The sequence below is a fragment of the Cydia splendana genome, chromosome Z (assembly GCF_910591565.1).
Source record: "Cydia splendana chromosome Z, ilCydSple1.2, whole genome shotgun sequence".
In the NCBI taxonomy this organism is placed as follows: Eukaryota; Metazoa; Arthropoda; class Insecta; order Lepidoptera; family Tortricidae; genus Cydia; species Cydia splendana.
Genome location: NC_085987.1, coordinates 41002644 through 41030497, shown reverse-complemented (window position 1 = coordinate 41030497; position 27854 = coordinate 41002644). Strand labels below are relative to the sequence as shown.

At 37.8% G+C, this 27854-nt stretch overlaps 2 protein-coding genes across 2 annotated transcripts in view; one reads left to right on the top strand and one right to left on the bottom strand.

Annotated features, from left to right (window-relative positions):
* Positions 1–27854, bottom strand: part of LOC134804104 (uncharacterized) — a 450088-nt gene that overhangs the window by 356002 nt on the left and 66232 nt on the right. The gene's annotated exons all lie outside the window — the stretch shown is intronic.
* Positions 37–21789, top strand: LOC134804342 (granzyme M-like). Its single transcript, XM_063777348.1, has 9 exons — positions 37–142; positions 956–1023; positions 2362–2458; positions 5186–5287; positions 19877–20073; positions 20367–20543; positions 20982–21008; positions 21187–21341; positions 21586–21789. The coding sequence occupies exons 1-9, from the start codon at positions 112–114 to the stop codon at positions 21725–21727; spliced, it is 996 nt and encodes a 331-aa protein (XP_063633418.1). The 5' UTR covers positions 37–111; the 3' UTR covers positions 21728–21789.

Below are 27854 nucleotides of genomic sequence, written 5' to 3'. Positions count from 1 at the left end.
CTGTGCTGAGGCTTGAATTCAATCAGTGGTGTTTACGATTGCATTCAGACCGTTGCAGAATAATTAATTAAAGTGATTTTTAATTCACTTCCACTCCGATATTGGAACAAAATGAAGGAAATTCTCTTGGTATATTTGTTGGGTAAATTCCTTATATCATTTTTATATTTAACCTTGTCGCCGCCACGTCAATGAAGTAATAAAGTGTCATCAATGCCTTGTCATTGAATTGCACGTAAACAAACCTGTCCAAAACCACGACTTGACATGTAATGATATATGGAGTCGTGGCGTGTGTAGCATGAAATGTACTGACTTTATATCAATCAATGTCGGCGAAAAGATTAAAGTAGTTTCCGATCTCCATCAACAGATTTTCTTGATGGTACCAAAACATTGTTAACCCTTTAAACTTTAAAGCACAAAAAATAAATAGCAAGCCTCCGTTTGTTCAATTGTCCTAATGATTGTGGTTTGGAATAAATTCATAATAAGGGTCAAAAGTTATGTCTAACCTACATTGCGTAATACAGGGTAAATATGACACCGAAAGAAACTAAGACCTTACCTACCTATGGTAACTTTATACCTAAGTACTGATGAGTCGTCATTAAGTTTCAGAAATTGCGAAATATCCACATTGAAAAATTTAGGAAACTTCTCATATTTATTTCTGTATGAGGATCGAAATGCTCCGTTTCCAAAAAGTTTTTTTTTAATTCGCTGCAAAAATTTACCTTAATTTTCCGTGAACTTAATTTCAGTTTTTTTTAACTTTACGCAACTTACATATCTGTAGTTGTAAGTACCTACTTACAACTACGGACCTACGTACGTACGTACCTACGTACTTGCCTTTTTCTTGAAACCGGGACAAAATAAAAAGTTTCAAGAATACCTGATCTCTGGTTCTTTATGTACTTACCTAATTATTTCAATGCAGTGTTATTATCAGGATTCAGTTTATCGGGATGTTACGGAAGGGAACCCATTGTACCTCCTCCTGGCGTCATCCCATTCATGGTGAGTATTTCACTAATGTTCCACTTATTTTATAAATTAAGTATCTTCATCATATCAGCCCTTTATCGCCCGCTGCTGAGCATAGGCCTCTCTTCTAGTACGCCACTTGTCCCGGTCCTGAGCTAATCTCATCCAGAAGTGACCCGCAATTTTCCGGATGTCGTCCACCCAACGAGCCTACGGACGCCAGGCGCATCTTTCATCTGAAAGCGGCCACCATTTTAACATTTTAGTCCATCTGCCATCACTCTGCCTAGCAACATGTCCCGCCCAATTCCATTTTAGTTTGGTAATGACGAAACCCACGTCATGCACCTTGGTGCGGCGACGGATAGTCTCGACATTCTTTACTCGATCTTGAAGCTTGATACCGAGCATGGCGCGCTCCATGGCTCTCTGTGCTACGAGGATTTTATGCACAGCCCCCTTTTGTGAGTGTCCATGTCTCGACACCGTAGGGCATGGTGGGCAGGACACATTGGTTAAAGAGGCGAGTCTTCAGGCATTGTGGAATGTTAGCAGGTTTCAGGATGTCCGCTAATTTATTGAATGCCGCCCAACCCAGCTGGATTATCCTGGAGATCTCCTTCTGATGGTGTGTTTTGTCAAACCATAGAATATCCAAGATACAAGTATTGCTCGACCACCTCCAACAAAACAATGTCGTCAGCAAATCTCAGGTGCGACAAGAAGACACCATGGATATTGATACCAGTTTTGTCCCTTTCAAGCGTTTTTATGACGTCTTCCAGTACCGCCGTAAAAAGCTTGGGTGAAATGGTATCCCCTTGACGCACTCCACTTTGGATGAATATTGGGTTACTGAGTTTGTGAAGCCGAACTTGCATTGTTGCCAAGCTATATAGCTCCCGGAGCACATCCACATAGCGAGTGTCAACCGAGCAGCGATGGATAGAGTCAAACACGGCCCAATGTTCGACACTGTCGAAGGCCTTTTCGTAATCTACGAAGGCTATGCACAGGGGACGGTTGTATTCGGAACTTTTCTCCATCAGCTGCTTGACTGCATGGATATGGTCGATAGTTTAACCCTTCGTATCTAACTGACAAACTGTGGTCGTTGAAAAAAGGACTGTGATCTTGACATGTTTAATTGTAATATGTATGCACGCGACCTAAATATATGAAATATAAAATTAATTGATTTTCATTGTGGTGGCGCCGCGGCATGCCCTGCCACTGCCCGGCCGACGCGCATCAAATTACTTGCGGAAGTTGTGAACCAGCGAAACCTCAAGTCACACTCTCAGCGCTTTCAGTAAATCTGGGCATACCTTCACAGAATACTTCGAAAGAGAATTTCTTATATTTCTTCAGGTATATTTCCATGCCAACCCACGGTCCATATGCGTCGGGGTCCTGGTGTCGCGCATGGCGGTGCTGACTGCATGCGTTTGCGTTATTAACGTCGATGGTAAATATAACTTTTCCTACTAATTTTGCAACTAAAATAAAAACCGGCCAAGTGCGAGTCGGACTCGCGCACGAAGGGTTCCGTACCATTACACAAAAAACGGCAAAAAATAACGTTTGTTGTATGAGACCCACTTAATTTGTTTTTAACCCTTTATAAGGCCCCAGTTCTACAGATATGCTACGTGAAAGTTAAATACACTACCATGTTTGTAATGCACTGGGGAACACATCTACGGCAAAAAAAAACTAAATCATTAAGAAAAACATGTGGTCAATATATGCACTCAGCCTGTTAGTGCACTTGGGTTTTCAGATGATCTGTTTTCAATACACCTATTCACTGACATTGACATAACAAACATAAGGTGCTCTGTACAGACTGGCGTTTAATTGACTACATACGGTAAATCGAACATTATTGTGTATCTTGTAGTGGGTAGGATTAATATACGAATATCACTGAAAAAATTATAACCTGTGGCCCGTTGCAATTCACGATGGAGAGTGGATTTATCAAAATTAGACCTTGTCCTCATACCAATAAGAGTCTCGCCACTCGCCATCGTGAATTGCAAGAGCTATAATTCAAATTATTAGATACAGCGACGTGTATATTTTTAATAGTATAATGGAAACAATGACGATAGCTTGCTTCCCTTGACAGGCATAGTGCATAAATTGACCACATACTATAGATTCATTAATTACACTAAAATTAAATACTGACCGAAAAAGTATGAATGAGGTAAGAAAGCCTGATATATTCGCTATATAATACCATTATAGTTAAATAAAAAAGAGGATGTTCTTCTCCGTAAATGTTTATTAACTAAGTGGTTTCCAAATCGTTTCTGCCTTATAAAGGGTTAATATTTGTTGTTACAGCGGCAACAAAAATACATCATCTATTACGGCTCGTGAGATACAGCCTGGTGACAGACAGACGGACGGACGGACAGCGGAGTCTTAGTAATAGGGTCCCGTTTTCACCCTTTGGGTACGGAACCCTAAAAATGGAAAATGACTTTGCCTCAGTTAGTACTTTCTCTTATGTTCGCGATAAACTCAAAAACTACTAAACGGATTTTCATGCGCTTTTCACCTATCAATAGAGTGATTCTTAAGGAAGGTTTAGGTGTATATATAATTTGTTTAGGTTTTGTGTGACTCATGCGAAGCCGGGGCGGGTCGCTAGTGTTTTTATTATTTTTCCATGCGTTAGTTAGTTAACAGTTATGTTAACTTTTGCAACTCAATAGGGGGTATTACTGCAATGTTCTGCCGCCAGAGTGCAGCACTAGTGCACATAGTATACAATAGAGTAACTTATACGGCCTTAAACAGTTTTTTGACAAGTTTTCACTATGACATTAATGCATCAAGACGGTTTGTTTACAGGCTACCGCGAAACGCGAAATTTCGAAATTTCGTTATGTCTCTCTATTGATCGAAATTATCGAATAGGCAAGAGTGATAGAGAGGCAGAAACCGAACATTCGATTTTCGTGTTTCACGGTAGATACTGTGATTGTGCTAGTGACGCCCTCTACGTAGAGTTTTGCGCAAGGCCCCAACGTTTTCTGTTCACTTTGACGGCGCAGCAACTAGTATCACTTGTCTCTCCTCGCTCTTTTAAAAAAGGACAACCATACTGTTGACAAGATGAACTTCAAATCAAAGTGTTGCCTTTTTTGGTGCATCCAGGCTGTGTATGTGTGCGTAAAAACGTGTATGTGTGCTCTTTTAGGGATGTGAAAAGTCGATTTTAATCATGTTATATATCGATAAACGCTACACAGCGGAACGAAATAGCTATTAATTGAAGCTTCAATATCTTCGTTAAACATAAACATAATTGAATATAAGTAATAAAATAATTCAATTATTGCGGAACACATATTTTAGTATGTATTTATGTATTTTAATTAAATACCTGAACTTTCCCTTGGTTCTCTGCTGGGGCGTGACGATAAAATTGTGATCTGATAACCACAATAAAGAATAAAAGCGTTTTTGTTCATTTTAGGTATCGTTAAACCTTTGAAGTAAAATTAAAATTGCAAGAAATGTCGATAGTTTATCGATATGACTTTATCGACATGGCTACAGCAAGGTGGTATTAAATTGTCAATCGTACACTAAACAAAAGTGGTAACAGTGACAGCTCGCTGAGACGAAATCTCTATACACCGTGTTTTTTTTTGATTTCCGTTAATTTCAAGGGTGCATACCTGAGCTTAAATCAAGTAACTTTCCCAAAGACACCGATATTCTAATTAACTCCATTTCGAAGATAATCAATATTTTATTTTTTTCCTATAAGGCCTCTACAAGCTTGTACACTTGCCTTAAGGCCGGTTTACATATTGATTAGTGTTTAGAATGAGTTCATACATGTGCTACTAAACTTAAGTAAAATCTCGGTCGATCGATGTTCGAATTGACATTGATATGTCACAGATTTCAATTGTTTGGTTTAGTTAAATGTAATGCCCGTGTTACAACAACGCTATATGCTACATTTAATTACTTTTTAATATTAATTTTTCTGAAAAAAGAAAAGCAAAAAAATATTTTTTTTTTCAAAATTAACTATGCCATTTAGTTTTCTTAAACGTACTTAACCATACCCCGAAATTAACGGAATTCAATAAAAACACGGTGTATATTATAAATCTATGGTTTTGCGTAATATTACCTATTAAAGAATGTTTTTATTTACAAGGTGTTGTCGACACGCGACCCATCAACGTAGTTCTCGGGACCCACTACCGGCACGATATGAGAGGGGTCAGGGTGCAAGTCACTAAAATTGTAACACCACGCCGTAAGTACCTACTAAATCGCATCTCGTCAAAAATTCGTTAAGCAAATATAGCTCTTATTTTAGTCATTGCAGCCTATTGGTACGGTTATGTAGCATAATTTCTAAAATCAAATTTCCTAAGTACGAAATTCCTAAAGACAGAACATCGAAAATCAAAATGTCTAATGTACGAAATTCCTAAAGATGCATGTCCTAATCTAATACACTCTTAATCGAACGATCTAATTTTCGAAAACCAATATTTCTTTGTACAAAATACCTAAGGACAATACTTTGAAAGTCAATATCTCTAGTGCTTAAAATAACTACGTTCAAAATAGCTACGTATAAAAAGCCTAATGGCAGTACTTTGAAACTCAATATTTCCGAGAACATTTCCTTCTTACCCTGAGTTGACGGAGCTCCGCGTCGCGGGGCTCCTATTTTTGGGCGGTTTGCCCTTCGGGCATCTGAAGCTACCTAATGAACCTAATAGGAACCCCGCGAAGCGGGGCTCCGTCTAGTTAAGTTGTAAAGGAAATGTTTTTTGAAAAGAAAGTTTCGTACGTTAGACTCTTTAAGCTAGGTCAGCTAAACGTAGGACTAATGTCGTTAGAAATTTCGCAATTTATACATTTTAAACTTAGGTCAACTGGACGTAGGAAAAAAGGTCGTTAGTATTTACGTGCACTAGCATTATTGTACTTTAGACATTTAAAAGATACTGATAAGATACTGGGCCCAAAAAAAAGACCGGACGGAAGCTGGTCAGTCCTTAGGAACCGTGAGATCGAAGGCCTAGTGGCTGAACCTAACATCATGGGAGAGAGTAAAGCTCACAGACTCCGTTGGTGGGGCCACCTTGAGAGAATGGATGAAGATCGGAACGTGAGAAGAGCATACCTGGGCCGTCCAGCAGGAAGACGTCCTATCGGACGCCCCAGATATCGCTGGTGCGACATGGTGGAGGCGGACCTGCGCGAACTTCGAGTCAACAATTGGCGAGAGGTCGCACAGGACCGAGAAAAGTGGCGCTGTCTTGTGTCGGAGGCCAAGTCTCATTTTGGGTCGCTGAGCCAACGGAGTAAGTAAGTAAGACATTTAAAAAATAGGTTGATTAACCGTAGGACATGTGTCATTAGGAATTTCGTACATTAGACATTTTGATTTTCGATGTTCTGTCTTTAGGAATTTCGTACTTATTAAGGATATTTGATTTTAGAAATTATGCTACATAACCATTGGTACCTACCTAGAGTCGTACGGTTTTAAAATAAAAAGATTCCGTACAGATAACAAAATTTCCGAACTTTACCGCTTTTTTAAAGAAGCGTTTCCAAAAGGTTCTACATCGAGTACTTGTTATTGTAATTTAACCCTATCCTTCAAGCGGTAAAGATGTTATCTGTTTAGAATATTTTGTTGTTATTGCATTTCATTTTGCACAGGTAATTAGCGGTTTGGTTTAACAATAAGATAACAATGCCATTCATTGCCAGGTAGTCTCTCAAGTGGATACCGACATTTTAAAACCATCCGACTAAATAATTAGAAAGCACAAATAAATGACCTTTCCTTTAAGAAGAAAAATCGTAATTTTCCGTAATAACAATTATCGCCATACATCGGCGTTTTGTTGTAAAAAAGGGTCGAGATCCGATTTTAATGGGTCCCTAGTTGTAGGCGCGGATCCAGCCCTCAAAAAAGGTTGTGGTCACAGCCACTCCAAAATCGGTTAAGTGGGGGTTCAGGGGACCTGATGATTCTCCGACCAATAAATTCGCAGAGGGATCGCAAGCGATTTATTTCAGTCTACTTATACACACTTAGATAGATAACTACGTTAAAAAACTCCTTCGGCTGTAAATTAAAAGCTGGCATTAACCTAGAAATAATTGCCCCTGTTAGTAAATAATTAGGGATCTGTATTCAGCTGGGGTACCTACCCTAATTGCCACCAACCAATTTTTAGCAGATTGTCGATTCGCTTACAACGTTTCGCCGAAAATGGTTTAGCAGAGTCAATTATTCGTAAATGTAACTTTTGATCGAGTAACTTTTGGTAGACTCTTGATTCACATATCGTTCGCTTCTGTGTAAATTAGCAGACCAATTATTAGAAGAATTTCATTTGGTAGAGTAATCTTTTCATCAAGTAACATTCAGTCGAGTAAGGTTTTATAAAAAAAATTAAAGTTTTTGTCAAGTGCCACTCGATGACACTACAAAGTATAAGTAGTGTGGACGGTTTTACCTGTGGACACTGCCGGTATTTAAAGAACTTCTAACGATAGACTACCATTGTGAACTTAAAAAAAAAAAACATTTTCTTATATTACTAACAATTAGTTATTCACCATATTTATAAATGAACGGAGATTTTTTTGGCTCTGAAAAAAAATTATGTTAATAACTTGTAGTTGTATATAATAAAAGTGTTATTTTATTAATAGGTAACTAAATTTTTATCCTCGTAATATAAATGTTTTTTGTGAATCCGGTAAATGATACAAGTGTGTAAATAAGCACAAAATAAGCTTCAACAGTTTTCTACAGTTTTCGCATTTCGCCAGATGTTTAATTGATAACTAAATAGTATGGTTAATAAAAAGGAGGCAGAGTAGTGTACCTATGGACACCCTGACTAACGAAAAATCAAGCTTTATTCGTTTAAAGCTTTGCGTACTAATCGATGATCCCGAGGTCTGGAGACAATATCAAGTCCAAAATAATTGCTGAAAAGTTGTACCAAGAATATTGTCCATAGGTACAAAACCTGCCTAATATCATACAGTCCATAGGTACAGTCAGTCAAGAAAGCGGTTTACCACTTTTCGACTCTATCATCTGACTGATAGAGTCGAAAAGTGGTAGACCACTTTCTTGGCAGACCGTACAAACAGTAGTCGTATCGTATCTATGGACACAAATATCAATTTTAACATTTATTTTATATCTCTGGTTCCTATTTAGCTAACGTGATAAAACTAGTCTGCAATTATAGACTATTTAATTATTGTTCAAAAGAAATAAATAAGTTTTTGACATTGTCAATAGTTTATGATTTATGAACAAAAGGCCAAAATCTGGAAAATGTCCACATGTAGAGCACTTGCTCCTATACTTAATAAAATAAATTAATTAAAAAATTAAAAACACGACTGCTGCATTTTAAATCGAACTGAAAAGCTAAAAATAATATTAATGTACTAAAGCTAAAAATAATGGGACCTTGATGTACCTAAGTGCATCTCAATTAAAAGGTACCCCGACTGCAATTGAAATTAAATGTACACGTACCTACAGTCACAGTTAATGTACATAGCCCTTTGTATTTACTGTGAATGACCGTGAGTGTACATTTACATTCCAATTTAGATTCATAAAATTATGTGACTAACATATTAATATTATTTTTAGCTTTTCAGTTCGATTTAAAATGCAGCAGTCGTGTTTTTAATTTTTTAATTAATTTATTTTATTTTAAACATTTTAGTGAAAAAACTAAGTAAAACTACCATTTATAAAGATTTCCCCCGGCCATTTAGTTTGTCCACAAAGTTCTTTTTATGTGGATAGGTATTAGCTCCTAGGACTGGGACCTTATAATTAAGCTCAGCGTTCCGGAATACGAGCGTCTTTTCTGTGGATAATATGTGAATGTGTTCACAATTTGGGACATTTGATATTAAATATAGCTTCTTAACTTCTTAAAAAGAAGTGGAATTTTGAATTATAATGGCCATGAGGGTTTGAATGTCCACAATAAAGACTCATAATTTTAACTGTCACTAAAAAAGTTTTTGACCCAATTATCTTCGTCGCAACTTCAGCACGACGCACACATGGCCTTTGGCAAAATAGCACCAATTCAAACATGAATAATGACAGACTGCGTGTAAAAGGGTCTATTCGATGCTAATATCTTTAAGTGTTATTTAGTACCTACCTACATACAAATGATGAACTTCCAAATAAAAGTAGGTAGCCCTGACAGACTAGATGGCTGAATGCCGAGCTCTGCGTAGGGCCGAACACCCAAAGCGTCCAAGAGAAGCGAGTTTCTACGCGAGGCTGAAGGCTAAGCTGCGGGACGTTAGCGGTGAAACACAAAACCACTGTAGGTACATGTGTTAAAATACATAAGCTGAAGACCGACCTCCGCGTAAGGCCGATGGGCTAGGGATTCTAGCAATTCCTGCAATTTCTTCAAATATCTCACCGAGTTCCGCGAGTACTAACCTCCCGCAGCTCGGTCTTCAGCCTTGCGTGGAATTGCGACTTCTCAATTATGATACTAGGGGAAATTGTAGAAAGCGCGTACCTGTCGGACGCTCCGAGCCTTTGGCTTTACGCGGAGTTCGATCTACGGGCTTCGCATTTAGACACTGGCTATGCCCGACTCTTTTTGTATGAGGGCGCCGAAGGCGCCCGACTTTGGAACCCGTACAGCGTGCCATATACGTCGGGCTAAGCCCGACGCTTTGAGTATGAGGGCGCCGAAGGCGCCCGGCTTTGGTAAGCGTAATATGTGTCACGTACGTCGGGCTACGCCCGACTCTTTTAGTGTGAGAAAGTCGAAGGCGCCTGGTTTTGGACCACGTGCAGCGCGCTACGTATGTCGTGCTATGCCCGACTCTTTTAGTATTATTCAAACCCTATCGCTTAAATCGAAGTTCAATAGGGCGATTTAGTTCCAAAATTTAGTTTATAAAAATATACCTATACAAGTCATATGGATGATTTGTATATATTTTTATGATCAGCGGTAAATACCCTTTTATTTGATAGCTCACTAAATAAGATAGAAGGATTTATTTTTCTTAGCAAATTTTGTAAATCCTTATTTAACCAAAATAAGATTTAAGCGCGTATGTTGCATATATATTTTAAATCGCCTTTCAAAGCTCTTCATTTTGAGACCCCACTCGATAGGTTTGCAAGATTTTTTTTTCTAAACGTCACGCAATATTGTGTATTGCGTCCGCCATATTGGTTTTATAATGACGTCACATAGCCTATGTCACCCGGGATGACGTAAGGATTCTAATGATATATCATACATCTAAATCGGTTAAGGCATTCAAAAGTTATGGTGGAATAAAGAAACTCACATAAATAAATATATAGGTACATACAAACATGAACGCTGAACACAATACACTCTTTTTGTTTGGGCAGTCGTGTAAAAAGTAGTCGGAATTTCACCAAAAATGGCATGCGATTTTTTGTAAGGTCTTTGCCCTGGCCCTTTTCATACCCATATAGACCTGCGCTCTAAAACTCCTATGACAGTCAATTAAAAGCTGGAATTATTTTAAGAAATTGTATAAAAATTTCTGAATGTTTAAATTTAAGACTCCATAACTTAACAATTTAAAAAATTGTTGTATATTCTGTATCACTAATAATTTGAGTTGTCAGCTGATATAAATACTTATGAGAGCTAGGAGTGCTATTTAACTAAGTACATACCCTGTACGGCTACCACCAGTTTTGACATTGACATAACGCTCACGTTTACGTAACTTACTTTCTATGCATCTCGCTCGTACTCGCATATGCGAGCAATAGTGGAAGCGAGATGTACAGAAAGTAAATTACGTAGACGTGAGCGTTATGTCAATGTTAAGGCCCTACCAAAGCCGCGAATAGCGTTTCGTAAGCCACACCCGCTAGCTTCGTCCCCCCCCGCTAGCACGCACACATGGAAGCGCTTCGCGGTGCACTTGAACTCCATCTAACTTCAAAACAGTTAACTACCATAACGCGTAACGCGGTCCGCCAGGAACTTAAATTCGGACAGATAAGAAATAGATGGCGTTGTTACTAATGGCAAATAATAAAATAATTACATATATTGTTGTAATAAACTTAAGACTACGTACCCAGTTTTTATTGTTGATTTTTGGAAGATGCTAACAGCATAGTTAATTGTAAGTATTATATATAATAAGAAAATAACACAAGAAAAGAGAGAAGATTATTTTTGGTAAAATATTAAAATATGATGAAAATAGATTTACTTGGGATTTACGGTCACTAAATGCAAATTACAACCTTATTGATATGGAAGTACATTTTATTCATGTACGTAGTATAAATATATCGTATCTCCATATGTGTGTTCTACCGCTTGTACAATGATGGGCTGTGCTTTGAAAAATTGTTTGACATGATGCCAACGGCCGCTTTCTATCACCGTACCGCTCGCCGTCGGTAGGGTGTTCATCCTCACATTATCGCGCAGTGTGAGGCCCCTCCCGCGGACGCTCCCTGCCGAGGTTTTCTCCTGGAGCTCCATCAGTGTGGGTGTGGGGTTCTTCAAGAAAGGTATGTCGGTAACGCGATTGCTACAACCCTGGGGTTGCGGGCGTCCATAGGCTACGGCGAAAGCGTACCATCAGGAGGTCCGTATGCTTATTTGCCACCAACTCATTATTATTATTATTACTATAAACGATATTTTAGACTTCTAAGTACATAGGTATATATACACCGATAGATAGTTAAATACTTTGGTCTATGAGACGATATCCTTCTATTCGCGCCTACATTTTTCAAAGGATCACGCCGAATTTAGCCTACCATTCGATAAGCATATATTTGTCGTAGGCCGATCGTAAGATCAGGCAGATCGTAATGTTCCTGTGTAATGTTTTGACGATAGTCACATTAAACCAATACATAGGTAGGATAGGTTCGTTAGGTTGCTTCAGATGCCTGAAGGGCAAACTGCCCAGAAATAGGAGCCCGCGGGGCTCCGTCGACTCAGGGAACGAGTCAAAGATTTTCACGTTTCACGATATGCCTAGGAATTTCACGATATGCCTGATCTTACGATCGGCCGCCGACATATATATGATAAATTTAATCATATTTCTTACAATCTCATACATATATTAGATTCCAACGGACACTTCTTAGTAACAAAAATAAGTAAAAGAGTAATTAAACCAAATCAACACATCCTGCGCCATTACATAGAATCAATGACAGTTTATAAATGGACGTCTAGAGCTAAACAAAAATGTATGGCAGCAGAATACATTTCTACGATGTTCCTGATGGTTGATGCTAATAACGCTTACTTATAATGTTCTTCAAAGAAAAACATTCATACCACTAACGACATACTGTTTTAAGCACTAAGTATCAAAATTGCAAACAGAACTGCGATACAGTAAAAACTTTTTTTTCCAATGACTTTAATTGTAACATGCCCAAATGACTTACGTCAAAAGTGAATAGCGTGTGAATAGCGAACGAATAGAGTCGCTATGGATTGTGTTTTCATATTAATTATTACATATTTATTTGATGGTATTGTATGAAATCTAGATGAGCACCAATTTACAATTAACTTTCACCGGCTTTCCCCATTGGAGTCGTTTATTTCTTCTTTAAAATTGATTATTGTTTTTTTTATAAAACGTTATTTGATATCAGGGTATGAATAACACAAAAATAGGTTTAAAGTAACTAAACTAAAACACGAATATTTATACTATGTAGACTTAAAAATACATTAAAATACTTAAACTAAAAGTAAAGGGAAAATGTATATCTAACTTATTTATAAATTGCGTATATGATAAAAACCTACAACTTAAGAATCCTAATTTATTTGAAATAATTTAAGTTTATTATTAACTGCCTTTTAGGCAAACATAAACAAACTTTCTTTTTTGGAAAAGTTATTGAATAATTATAACAATCCTGTGATGGTTACTATATTCCCTTCTCTCTCTGGAACTGAAGTAAATATGTTTTCACCACACCAGCTCGGAAAGGCTTACTTTGCACTTCAAAAACTGATAGCAAAGTTGCATTTTATTCACATGTGAGGCAAAGTAATCAAATGCAAATTTTGAGTTGTTTTCTTATGTTTGCTGGTAGAATTGACGTTTAAATGATGATTTTGGATGATAAATATTTAAAAACATTTATTTGGATTTATTTGGTTTGATTTTGTTTGATATTTTACATTAAATATTTGCTTCGGGTTGGTGTGGTGAAAAATGTTGTGTTTCACTCGGAGGCAAATTTTGTTTAACTCTCGTGCTTTGAAACCCTCGCAACGCTCAAGATTCCATTTTCGAACCACTCGCTACGCTCGTGGTTCAACTTTGGGATCTTTCGTTTGCTCGGGTATCAATATTAGCACGAGCGGTTAAACAACAACTTTGCCCCTTGTAAAACAAATAACTATTACTTAAGTGATTGGTTTTACATTTGATGCTATAACAATTTTTACTATAAAATAGCTCTAACTGTTATACTCTATTCCGGTTCGCATGTTATGGCTTATTAATTTATGGAACGCGTATTGAATGTATGTATTATCATAGGTATTTAAAAAAATCTATTAACCTAATATCAACTCATTCGATTTTTGTTCCTTGACAGCCTTTAAATGCCTAATATCATGGATATGTTTACACTATTTACGGCACCTTATTTCCTTGTAATAAGGCATAATAATATTTAACATATCCGTACAATGATACCTTATTGATACCCATTACGGCAGAATTTCTAACCTCAAAATCGTAGAGAAATCCCGCTTTTATAATGTTCTGTGAAGTGTCCGTGAATTTCTAATTACTGTCGGGACTTCCATTTCATGTTTAGAGCCTGATAATATACCTCCCATGTTTAGCGAGTGTTGGGCCAAACTTGTATGGGAGCGAAACATCATCCTTTGCCGCCTTTTTCTACTGACAAGATCTGCTTGACCAACTATAGATGTTTCTTAAAAAAAATAAAAGAATGTTTAATTGAAGTAAAATGAGCCAACTTAAGGTTTTAAGGCACTTTCCCTCCAGAGCCTATTATTTTTTTCCACCCAGTATAGTAGACAACCATTTCTTTCGACTCAATAGTTTTATTATAAAAATCGCTGGTAACCCAGGCGACACGTTTTGAGTCATCGCAACATACTAAAAAGCAAAATTTGTCAAAGTAATTAAATGTATGCCAAAAATACCGACAAATTATGTTGAAACAATGAATATCAAAACAAATGTCATAAACCAATCATCATTTCTTTAATTGGCAACTTTAAGAAAGGGACAGATAGATTTAAGCCTCTCGCTCGGCACGTTTTTCTCATTCCTCCTAGTCAAGCTAAAACAAACTGTATAATGATAGTAACAGAGTACAGTGTATTACATATTTCACTTTTTCCACAGTATCCTGTCATTATTCATTATAAATTATAAATTAGGTATGTGAAATTGTACTGGCGTGCGGCTTTCAAACCTATGGTCGCGGGTTCGAACCCCGAACCGTGTGAGTTTTTGTAAGTAGGGATCTTTTTTTAGTGGTACTTAAATAATTATAATGTGACCTAGAGTCCTAGAAGATACAACAAATAGGTATGAATAAATACTTACGAATAAAACTTTTCGTAATATTAAAATATCATAAGTAATTATTTTATTAATACACATATTTCAATAATTTTAATTTATTTGCGTATGAAACAGACAAGATTTATTTTAAAATTGTAATTATTTTATTTTACGATTTATTTTTATATTACAATAAGATAAGAAAAAATAATATTTTTATAGATATTTTCGAAAAAAAAATACAAAAAGTTGAGGATGGTTCAGGTTAGAACCGAAGATGGGTCACTCATAGGCGACGCAATTTTCACTGATGCCTAATATCACACAGCCACCAATACATTACAACAACTGTCGAAATTTCCTAACCCGTTGTAATTGTTCAAAGAGTATATATTTTGACTTAGCTAAGCAAACACGCACACATGCGTAACGTATAGGCCTGTAAAGATGTCACCACCTGTAGTAGACCTCCGATTCCGTTACTACTCAATGGAGCTACGACTCATCGTTTATTGGATATGTAAATTTTACGTAATCCGGAGCGCTGCGCGATTTGACATAGGTCTTACCTCTTTGAGGCCCGACGGCCATCTAACATTACTGGCATAAAGGATGCACTTATGACTTTGACGCATGACAGAATGAGAAGCCGAATTGCGTAAAATGGGCGTTTTCAGTTGAATTCATAAAATCAAAAACGATGATAAATCCGTCGGTATAATGATAATAAGTAAATATTCTTTGCTATGACAATTAAGACGAGATGAAAACCTTTACTTTAAAGTGGATTATGCTGGATATGGATATGTTTTCTAGTTGCACTGAGGTACTTAAGGAAAATGAAGAGGTAACTTTGGATTTATTTTCTATCGAGAAAATTTTAAGCATTCGTGTTACGACTAGCATGAAATCTCTTATCATATAGTCAAAAAACATATATCCGAAAATCACATCTGTTTATTTCCGGGGCTAGCCACTGCCACCTTTCTAAGATCCTGTTATTTTGCGATGCACAGCCTTAAAACTGATGGTAGAGGCTCTGGTACCGTCTTTCGGCCAATGGTGCAATGGTTAATTTACTCGGGCAATTTTGACGTTCACCAAACTATCATTCTACGAAAAGTAAATCTGCGTATCGATCAACTTATACCTAATGAAATTCAGCCAAATGTTCCTCTGCCAAAGCGTCTGCGAAACAAAAATCGGCGTAATTCTACTCGGGGAATCAATAGGGCACCCTATTAGGGTTGTGGGCATGCCCACCGTGCCCACAACGGTGGATCCGCGCCTGCCTAGTTGTGCCCTTCTGTGCCTGGACGGGTATAAAGAGGGGAGGGGGGGAAAAGTGAGTTAAACTCGAAGACGCCGTGTTAAGCCATACTCAACCTTTTTTTTAAGAAGGCCACAGAGACATTTTTGCCTTGTAGGCCCGGGCCCGGGCTGCAACACGTGCCCCGGGCGCCGTCCAAGGGGGGGCGCCAAAATGGGCAATAGACTACCTCTCCGCCTTGCCAAAAGGCAGCAGGGAAACTTTTGTCAGTCGTATTTACCACCACTGTGAAGTGTGAAATGCGGATGGTAATCTGGCCCACAGCGCAAAAGAGAAAGCCGATCTTTTAGGTACTCGTTTTGCCTCGAACTCGACCCTGAAAAACGACGGTAGCGCCCTACTGCCCACCATCCCGCAGTGCGAATACTCTATGCCAGAAACTTCTATCAAGCATAGGGATATTCGGCGGGAGTTGCTATGCTTTCGTTTTATAAGGCGAGCGGGCCGAGTGCTTCAGAGTTGTGTCCCGTGTTAGCGCGTCTTTTCCGTTGGGGGTCTCCTGTCGAAGATACCATCTTATGGACTGTCCAAGAGACTACCTATGTAAATGGATCGCTAGCCCTTCGTCCGGCAGGCGCATATGAGCCGTAGTAGACGGAACCTGGCCGCGTAGCCAAGATGCCAATCGCTTACGCTCTGTAGCGATCGAACCGCAACTGTCACTGTCACACTAATAAGGAAGAGTGATAGAGACATAATACTTTTCGTTGTCGAAGCGATAGCGATTGTAACCTTGGCTAGGCCGGCTGCTCCAATAGCTGCTGCTGCTGCATATCTGTGACATGTTGTCTATCGACGACATTCATCGATATATGCGGACGACAGTACTATACAGGTATGGCTAAAAAATAACTACATTCCCGTTCCCAGGGAGGTTTTGGGATTATACTGAGCAACTTTTACTACGGGACCAACCCCGAAACCGGACCAGCCAAAATGTAGGAAACAGCCAATTTTTTTTACAAGACTTAGGGGTTGGACTCATAGTCAAAGTTGTTCAGTATAATCCCAAAACCTCCCTGGCAACAGAAATGGCCTGTATACAGGCTGGTCCAAACCTTGTCGCCCAAAAAATTTTTTTAGAATCCGTCGAATCGTCGTGGGTTATCAGAATATATGTACGAGTATGTTAGCCGATTTTTCGTAGTTTTCGAGACTTTTAACTTTTGTTAAGAAATTCCGGGGTGAAGCTTTGCTTTGCTTTTATGCCTTCTAATAATTGTTCGTGGTATTTGCACTGATAACATGAAATAGCGATGGGGAAGTGACCCCATAAAATAATAGTAGAAATAACAAAAGAGGATTTTTTAAATGAATTACTAATTTGGAAGCTTTCCACCTCAGTTCCTTTGACCGGCGTCTCTGACAAATTATGACTATTAAGTATCACTTTTTTGACCTTTTAAAAAACTTAGGGTCTAGCAGTTTCTAAAATAACCAAAAGTCCTTGAAATCGCTTGTATTTTTAGGGTACCCAAAGGGTAAAAACAGGACTCTATTACTAAAACTCCGCTGTCCGTCCGTCCGTCCGCCCGTCCGTCCGTCCGTCCGTCTGTCACCAGGCTGTATCTCATGAACCGTGATAGCTAGGCAGTTGAAATTTTCACAGATGATGTATTTCTGTTGCGGCTATAACAACAAATGCTAAAAAGTACGGAACCCTCGGTGGGCGAGTCCGACTCGCACTTGTCCGGTTTTTTTATTTATTTAGGTAAGGGCAACATCTAAGCTTGACATGCTTGAACGTAAAACTTTCTCTTTTTTTCCCAACTCAGCCAAGTGAGGATGCTGATTTTTTTTTCAACTGCGCCGTTTGTCAAGGAGTATGTTATAAAAAGAAACATTTAAAAAAGTTTATTCGTTTTTTTTAATAAATTAATTGCTGAACCCCGGAATTTCATAACAAAAGTTAAAAGTAATAAAAATCATAACTACGAAAACTACGAAAAGTCGGCTAACATACATACCTATTCTAATAGCCCACAGCGTGAGAAATGTAAAAAAAATTTTTTGAACGTCAAGGTTTGGACCACCCTGTATAGCACATGCCGTGCCAACATCACTCGGCCTGTGATACTAGAATGTCGTGAAAAACCTGTGTCAGGTATCGAGAGCATTCTATCCAGAGTTTCGGTGTGGGATCGGGACAATTTAGTCCAATTCAATCCCACCAAGACTCAATTTTGCGCGTTTACCGCTAAGAAAACCTCATTTTTCAAGGCACAACCCTTCCCATGTCAGGGAGAATTGGGAGCCTCGATCGGTGTTGACATCTCCATCAGTGACGTCCAATAATTTCGTAGCCACCTTGCTGGGTAGGCTGCGCTCGTATCCAAAAAAACTCGGTGTGCTCAATAAAGGGAGGCGATACTTTACTCTGGGGTAGACTGATCCCATATATTGAGTAGTGCTGTCACCTTTGGACAGGAGCACCTGGATGCCACTTTCAAATCAGTCCAAAGGCGCGCTGTACCTATGAATAGTACCTATGATCCCAAACTCACAAGCGATATTGAACCTTTAAGTCTAAGGAGAACTACAAAAAAGTTTATAAGTTTTGAAATGGTCGGCAACGCGCATGTAACACCCCTGGAGTGTAGACGTCCATAGCATGCGGTGACCGCTTATAGGAAACACTGTATTTGTCTAAATGAAAAGTAAACTTTAATAAGCAAAAAAATAACCCTTTCGTTTCGGGGCGCAAATTTGGTGTCTGCCCCGGGCGCCATATCCTCTAGCTACGCCACTGTAAATACCCCTATTTATTTTGAAAGGCCTATCCAACGACACCCCACACTATGAGGTTGAAACGATAAAAAAATTGTCACAGACATTTTGTTTCTTTCAAAGCGATTATTTCCGAAAACATTCACTTGATCAAAAAATGATCTTCTAAAACCCCTATTCATTTTGAAAGACCTTTCCGACAACATCCCACACCATAGGGTTGCCACGAAAAAAAAAATCCTCACGTACATCTTGTTTCTTTCGAGGCAATTATTTCCTAAAATATTCACTTTATCAAAAAATGTTTTATAAAAGACCGTATTTATTTCAAAAGACCTATCCAACGACATGTCACATTATAGGGTTGAAGCGAAAAAAATGGTCATAGTGTGGGGTGTCGTTGGATAGGCCTTTCAAAATAAATAGGGATCTTCAAACAACATTTCTTGATAAAGTGAATCATTTCGGAAATAATCATTTAGAAAGAAAAATAAAAGGTTTTTCCTTCTAACTTTTGAACCATCTGTCCAAAAAATATAAAAAAAATCATGAAAATAGTGCTTAAAAAACTCAATCATATATAATTAAAATAAACTTGATCAGTTAAGCCGTTTATGAGTTATCGCTAAAAGTCTTCCCGTTTTATTTTAATTAAAAGCCTGGCAACCCTTATTTGTGACCGGATTTTCGCAGGCAACCCTATACCATTGTATTTGCAATAAAATTACCATCATTTTGATGTATAATTCAAGCGTCAGACAGATGAGTGCAATTATCGATATAAAATCACCTCTTTAAACACGGCAACCACATTATAGTGACCGGAAAAAGATAGGCAACCTAGATGATTTATGTTGTACAAGTTGTATACTTTCCATTGAAACTTATTTCGTTCGTCAGACAAATCAGTGCGATTTGCCGAAAAAATTTTTTTTCAAAAATTTATTAAAAATAGCCTTGACCATATTTCTTTAGGCAACCCTATTTATTTATGTTCTGGAACATATTTTCTTTCATATTTTCATAGTTTCATCCGTCAGACAAATTAGTAAAGGTCGACCATATATGTGGGATCTTAGACCATCAGGATCACCTTGCGAGCTACCTAAAATAAGCCGACGGACCGCAGGTTGATTATCGCTGATCTCAGCTAAATACTTCACTTGTTTCAAATCATAATTTTTATCAACCTTTCAGTTCCTGATCAAGATAAATTAGGTACAAGAGCATACATCATGCAAAAATCGGTAGCGCTACTACTGCTACATAGGAAAGTGCCGGATTTGTTGACGGAGGAGCCTCCGCGGGCCATTGCCATTGACTATAAGGGAGAAGACGAGTTGCAGTTGCAGGACGAGTGCATGATGCTTGGTTGGCATTTCTTCTATACCGGGGTACAGTTCCATTGAACATATATAATGTATTCAAACAGGAGAAAGTATGAACAAAATTGCATGGTAGGTTGATTTATTTGGACGACGAAGTTCTACTTTTAGGGATCTGACGAGTAGGTATTTCTTTTAACAGAAGCATAGTTTACAGATTAATTGAGATAAAAGTTAAAAAAAACCCCGAGATGGCCGTTTCTTCCGTCGCAAGTCTATCGACATATCTTTTGTTTAGGTACTTTTAATTTTCCGGCTTTCCGCCTCTTAAAGGTTTCTACGTGTTTACTTACATGTTTCAGGATACTATATATCCAGGGCCAAAATATATTTTACAAAGGAACCTGCGACTGCAGCAGTTGAACTTAGTAAACAAGGAGGTGTATTGCGACACTCTAGTGCTGAAATACGAGAAGGCCACGGACGATCTAGGAAATACTAAGGAGTTCAACAAACATGACGTCTTGTGTTTGAGAGACGTAAGTATATTATGGGTTATTCTCACTATAGTTCGTTTTTTTTAGCATTAAAAATAAGGTAAGTAAACAATCTTAATGTGTCTTTTAAATAAAAAACACATTTTAATAATAAGTTACGGCAAATAAGTAACAATTATGAATCTAATACGATCATTTATATTCTTCTGCTTTCATAAGTAATAGTTATTGATTTATAAAAAGCGTTTTTCAATTAAAAGACATGTCAAGATCGCTTACCTTCTTTCAAGTTCTGTCTAATGCTAAAATAAACGAACTATAGTTAAGTACCATCAAGTTGTGACCAGCGGTAGCTCGAAAGTAACATAAGGTGTCGTGGCAATTATAATATAGTGGCACATGTCACTGTGTTGCGAATTTTATTTTGTGAAAAAGATAAATTATCGATTCTGAATACAAATTTTGTTACAAATATTACAGACGGACTACACTGCCCAGCCCTGTCATGTAAGTACCTACTCCTTAGCTACAAAGCCGCGCCGCATGAGTTGTTCGCTTACGTGCGACGCTGCGCTATTGTCTATGGTATGGCAGCATAATAAACCCGTGACCACTAAGATTATGGAGCTTCATTTCTGATAATTTCAGCCCGTGTGTATTACGCCTAAATGCTTTGTTTGAGCAGGCCATGTTCGGGGCCCCGGTAATCTGCGGCTCGGGGCGTGTGATAGGGATGCTGACGGCGCCCGACGCGCAATGGACCAACTGCACTGGCTACAGCGTCCTCACACACATCATTAGCAACGTTAGGAACCGAAAATTCTTCGAATGTGTTTCTACGTGAGTGAATTGACGCATGTTATGTATAAGCTCTCTTGTCTTGCCTAGACATTCTGTGACAATCACTACATCTTATAAAACAGTCCCCCGCCGCGTCTGTCTGTTTGTGTGTGTAGTTCGCGATAAACTCAAAAACTACTGAACGGATTATCATGCGGTTTTCACCTATCAATAGAGATTCTTGAGGATGGTTTAGGTGTATAATTTGTTAGGGCCGCTAGTTATAATAGTATCCTAATTGCAGGTTATTCGAGCCAGAGGTGGTCGTGAACTGGGCCTTGATAAAACAGAACAGGTTATATTTGGACGACGAGGCACAAGTCATCAAGAGTATGTACGACGGCTTCCTCACAGACTTCTATACCTCCAGCGAAACCGAGTATTAGGAGCGCATACAGTGCAAGTTGCGGAAAGTTTACAAAAGTTTTCGAAAATATTAAGAAATTTTTACAGGACAACGATTTTTAAATTTGGAAATGGAAACCTTCGATAAGGTCAATGCAGCTAATTCCGTCAGGCGTTTTTTTCTAAATTCCGTCAACAAGCGTTTTTTTTTTCTAAATTCCGTCAACAAGCGTTTTTTTTTTAAAACAGTACACAATTGATAATTTCCTCGACAAAGCAGCAATTGCTTTTAGTTTCAACAAAACGCTTGTTGACGGAATTGCCCGTATGACGGTTTTGGCCGCATTGACATTACCATACAATATGAGAAGTTTCCGAAATGGTTCCAAATGGAATGTGGCAATCTTGGTAACTTTCCGACGTCACGTCACTCACGTCAGTATTGAAGGCATGTAGAATCGAAACCTGTTATATGGCGGCTGCAGGCTTCACTACCCGTCTTTTACAAACTTTTATTTACTTTCACCTGTCCTGTTGTCTGTCAGTCTGTAATCAAATCTTGCAAGTTAAATTTGATCCACTTCCCGGTTTCCGATTGAGCTGAAAGGGTCTAGCAGGCTAAGCGAACAAGAAGTGCCCCCAACGACGATTCGGTCATTCTTTCAGGTGGTGTACTGGCAGGTCCTAAGAAGACTCTATGCTTAATATAAGTCCTCGATCTTCTTTTGTTTTCGAGTTATTCAGGATAATGTAAAATAATCAGCGTATCATTGAAAGTGTCATATTTTGTGAACTGTTCAAGTTAGATTAACCAAACAAAATTATATTTGACAACAATAAAATAGACTACAAAATGAATATGTTTAACCTGCATCTTGTCCTTATACTTCATTATAAAAAAAAAATATGTTACTTCACATTTTTTTATACTATTCGCGGAGGTACACCTACAAAAAAAATATGCATGAGTAGCCACTAATACCCACTAAATACACATATAAAAATATTTGCATAAATCTTCGTGCGTCATGTCAAAAAAAAACATTATCGAACAAGGATCTCGGAAACGGCTCTAAACATAAAAAAACTCAAAAATGGGCGTTTTACCAGAGATAAGACCTAGCTAAATCAATTTATCGCCCATATAGCAAATTTCATCGAAATCGTTAGAGCCGTTTCCGAGATCCTTGTTCGATAATGTTTTTGTTTTGACATGACGCACGAAGATTTATGCAAATATTTTTATAAGTATGTGTATGTAGTGGGTATTAGTGGCTACTCATGCATATTTTTTTTGTAGGTGTACCTTGGCGAATAGTATAAAAAATAATGAGAAGAAAAATAAAATGTTTTTTTTTTATAATGAAGTATAAGGACATGATGCAGGTTTAACATATTCATTTTGTAGTCTATTTTATTGTTGTCAAATATAATTTTGTTTGGTTAATCTAATTTGAACAGTTTACAAAATATGACACTTTCAATGATACACTGATGATTTTACATTATCTTGAATAACTCGAAAACAAAAGAAGATCGAGGACTGATATTAAGCATAGAGTGTTATTAGCACCTGCCAGTACACCACCTGAAAGAATGACCAAATCCGTCGTTGGGGGCACTTCTTGTTCGCTTAGCCTGCTAGACCCTTTTGCATACATACGTAAGTCGGGTGACAATGCAATATTATGGTGTCACCGAGCTGATCTGAGACCATCAGGAGACCGGAGGTGGCCGCATAGGAACTCTGTGATAAAACAACGAAACCTAATTGTGTTTGGGGTTTTTATAATTGTCTCGATGAGTATTAGTTGCCTGCGGAAAGAAAAGTACAGTCAGCGATAAAAGCTTGTACCGAAAATTAAATTTTTGCCAAAAACTTATTCTAACTATGTCGTCGTCTTTAACCTCTTGTCTGTGTATTGATAACGACCAAGACCGAATTTGTAGTCATTATTTGAAATTTTTTCGAGAATGATTTTCTCTGTATACATATACAGTGGATTTCGGATATAACGACGATGAAGGGACCACCGAAATTTTGTCGTTATATCCGGAAGTCGTTATAAGCAAAGGTAAAAAGATAGACATATAATCTATAAATTTTAATCCGAAACGTTAGTACCATCGCTCACACTGTTATCTGTGCATCGGTGGACCTTATGCCTTTTCTTATAAGGTCCACCGATGTATAGTCAGGAGCTCGGAGTAAATATCTATGGAGTAGAGACGCGCACTAATTTCTATCTGAAAAATTCTGTCGTTTTTGGCGCGGGGGACGAGGTAACGCACACAAATAATGTTAACACTAATGCATTTTTAGCATGCGTCGCTACACACGCACACGACAAAATTATCAAACACTAGCAAAAACTATATTCACACAAGTACAAGAACAAACACAGACAACCCTGTCCGTGAACGAGATGACGTCAGTTCTAAGTAAACCTAGATAGTGCGAGGGACGCGCCGATAATATTGTCGAGAAAATTGACAATGAATTTTAATTTCTGATTGATTGATAAACAATTATAATAATAATACAATATCAAGTCTTTGTACCAGCATTTTACTAACTTTGAATTTTTGTATTGTTTAGATGTTATTTCTAATAGTTTGTCAATTTGTTTAGGGCGAATCTTGCAAGCTGATATAGAATGATTTTTTATTATCAGTTCATTAGTTAATATTTTACACGTTGGTTTACTTCTGAAAGCAATGCAATATACTATCGAGCATGCAGATCTGATGACAGAGATGGAACTACGCGGCCATAGAATGTCATTTAAGGGATATTGAGTAGGGGATAATTAGTATATAATTATATATATCGGCGGTAGATCGTAAAATCGGGCATATCGAGATATTCCTAGGCATATCATGAAACGCCGCCATTTAATAATCTGCCTTTTGCATTTTTTGCCACGGCTAGTGCTGCATTCCATGTGGCATTTGGAGCAGAATGCGTAGGTACTAGGTAGGTACTAAAATCATACGCTACCCAAACACGTACTATAAGTAGGCTGTCAAGCCATTTCAATGGTTATCATTTGCTAAAATTAGGACATCCTACTTATTCGATATGCCTAAATGTTGAGGTTTGAACGGTATGGCTGGTGGTCACTAGTCAGATCATGATATGCCGGCGTTTCATGATCTGCTTAGGAATATCACACCTTGAAGTTAGCACGATATGGCTGGTGGTCACTAGGCAGATCATCATCTGCCTAGGAATATCACTCCTTGAGGTTTGTACGATATGGCTGGTGTTCGCTAGGCATCATGACCATCTGTATATTATTCATTATGTTTATATCGATTTTACCGGTACGGTGATACCAGAGTAATAAATTAAAAGTGCCTATTTATGGAAAGTAACAGCCGTAAATACCTTAAATTAATAAAATATTTGACATGTTAAATAAAAATATATAGCTGGTCAAGCAAATCTTGTCAGTAAAAAAGGCGCGAAATTCAAATTTTCTATGGGACGATATGCCTTCCCGCCTACATTTTTCAAATTTGCCGCCTTTTTCTACTGACAAGATCTGCTTGACCAGCTATATGTAGAAACTAAAGGAAAAAATAATTTTCAAAAAAGAGTCTATCGGTAATTTTACGTTATTTAGGGGTTGTGCACATTTGCACAAATCACGCGAGATGTTTTCGACTACTTTTTGATACCCGTCCCCCTTTTCTTTATTCTTATAGATCTTTTTATTTGATTAAATAGATTAGGTTGATATGAAACTAAGGTGTTATATAAAAATAATGTGTTACATAAATTATAATATAATTTAAGTTTATTTTAAGTTTTATATTATAACAAAAAGCAACGCAAATAGGGCATATTACTGCAATGTTCTGCCGCCAGAGTGTAGCACTAAGCTAGCTAGTAAATTTTCTCTTTTCTCTTTATCGCTCAAATATGCAATAGTGATAAAGAGGTTAGATAACGAAATTTAAATTTTCTTGTTCCGCGGCGGACCCCCTGATTGTGATGGATTGTGGTAGTCGCGCCCCCTACGCAGAGTTTCGCATAATATTTCCTATTAGAAATTCTACTCGTACCTAATTAATATTTAGAAAGTCTTCTTTAGAATTACCCTAAATTAGATCTAATATCATATCACTGGTATCACTGTCAGATTGACAATGTTTTTTAGTTATTTGCAAAGTTAATGCACTATTTGATAATATTTAGATGTAATAGTACTTACATATGATAAGAAACGTGTTCTTTTTGTAGACTAGACGTTTCCGATCTCATTTTGCACGAGAAAACGCTGCAATTCGGCATTTTCGGCTCCTATCATTCCGCTTAGACTGACGTTTGCTGAATGGCGTAGGACGTGTGGCAACTAGTTTTATATAACCTCCTTGACCGGCGGCCGCGATCTTTTTGCAGAGGGGAACGCCTGTTAATGGCCGCTCCATAGATATTTACTCCGAGGTCAGGAGTATTGCTGTTTGTACGTTTCGAACAAGTGAATCTAAATAGTCAATATCTACCTATAAACAAAAGGTCACCACATTAGCTAACCATCTGTCGATGTAAACAAAAAATAAGAAAATAAAGCTCTATTGTCCTTTGACGACCGACTCCGCGGTCGCAATATCTGCATGGGATTTCTAAGAACTTGTTACAAATGGTTCATTAAAAACCGTCGCTACACCCGAATTCGGCGCTACAACCGAAGTCGCTATATCCACATGAATCTTGTACTAAAATATGCTTTAAATTCATGGGACTTGGATTTTACGTCGCTATAGCCGAATGGTCGCTACAACCAAGGTCGTAATAAATGAAATCCACTGTATGATATAGCACAACCGAGGTTTTAACCCATGAGTGTTGACCACGTACATATAAATTAAATTCATAATTATTGGTTAATGACCGGAAGAAGTTCATAACTCGAGATATAAAAGTGAAGAAATTAGAAATTAAATTAGAATTACATAAGGTTCAATTTTCTTCAATTTTGTGTGTCGAGTTGTCAACTTCACCCCGCCGTGTACGATAGTGAAGGTGGCGAGTTTAAGCCTTATTGTCGCTCATATTATTCTAACTTGCAAAGAGTCCGAATTTATTATTGTTTCTAACCGACGCTAACTAAAAAAGGGTTAATTAGAAAGAGACGGATACAGATTGACGGACGGATTGGATAGAGTGCGTACGAGATACTGTCGCATCGCACTCGTTGTAAGCCTACAGAGGGATTTTGTTTTTAGATTGGAAGGTAATAAATGAATACTTTGTTATATAATGAAGTTTCTGGGTTTTTCCTGTTATTTGGTTAATTCGCTACTAGAGTCCGTCTAAGCTAACTCTGCTCTAAGTTAATTGGCAAGCGATATAGTGTGGTAGTGCAAATCGTATAAATGTCAAAATTCTATGAACATATGACGTTTATATTAACGTTATAGACGTTAATAGTAGACGAAGACGTTGATTCACTTTGTCACTGTGAAGACGGTGCGGAGCTAGCTTAAGCCCAATCCAGACAGGTAAATTTTTCGCCAATCTGATTAAATTGTCCGATCAAATCATGCCGTGCGGACGGAAATGCCAATGTATCTCGCAATAGACGGACTCGGATTAATATTTGCAGAGAAGGTCAATACGGGTACCTAAGTGTGGCTGGCCTTCACATTGGGCCACACACAAACACCAAACAATGTGTAAACAGGCGTTTGCGCATTGTTTGGTGTTTATTGCGAGTTTATACATTTGCTACTTGCGTTTATTAACAGACCCCGTTATCAATGGTGAAATTTTATTGAAATGCAAGGGTTGGCACTAGGCACTCACTCCCCCACCATGCGGGTAAAATTCCGCAAGCTATTGGGTAAAAGTACGCAAGTGGGGTAATTTCAATGGAATTGTCAATAAAATGAAGTATAACGAATATTTATGAAATTGTCTGATCAATATCCACGTATTAATTTAAGAATATTAAATAACTATTAATACAGTAAAGACTTAAGATATATATATAAGTGAAGATTTAAGATATTGAATAGTGCTTGATTATTGCAACAAAACATGATTTAAATGAATTATAGTGGAGAGACTATTATACATCAATAATGCGACGTATGTCGAACTGCTTTCGCTTTGCGTCCGCAGCTCACGCACAGAAAAAAAATAGTTCTCCAGCCAAG

Excerpts from the sequence above, each read along its gene's own strand:
- LOC134804342 (XM_063777348.1), top strand. The coding sequence starts at position 112 with ATGAAGGAAATTCTCTTGGTATATTTGTTGG. Across the intron at positions 5,288-19,876 it reads TAAAATTGTAACACCACGCC|TTCCTGATCAAGATAAATTA; the intron begins GTAAGTACCTAC and ends TCAACCTTTCAG. Across the intron at positions 20,074-20,366 it reads GGCATTTCTTCTATACCGGG|GATACTATATATCCAGGGCC; the intron begins GTACAGTTCCAT and ends TACATGTTTCAG.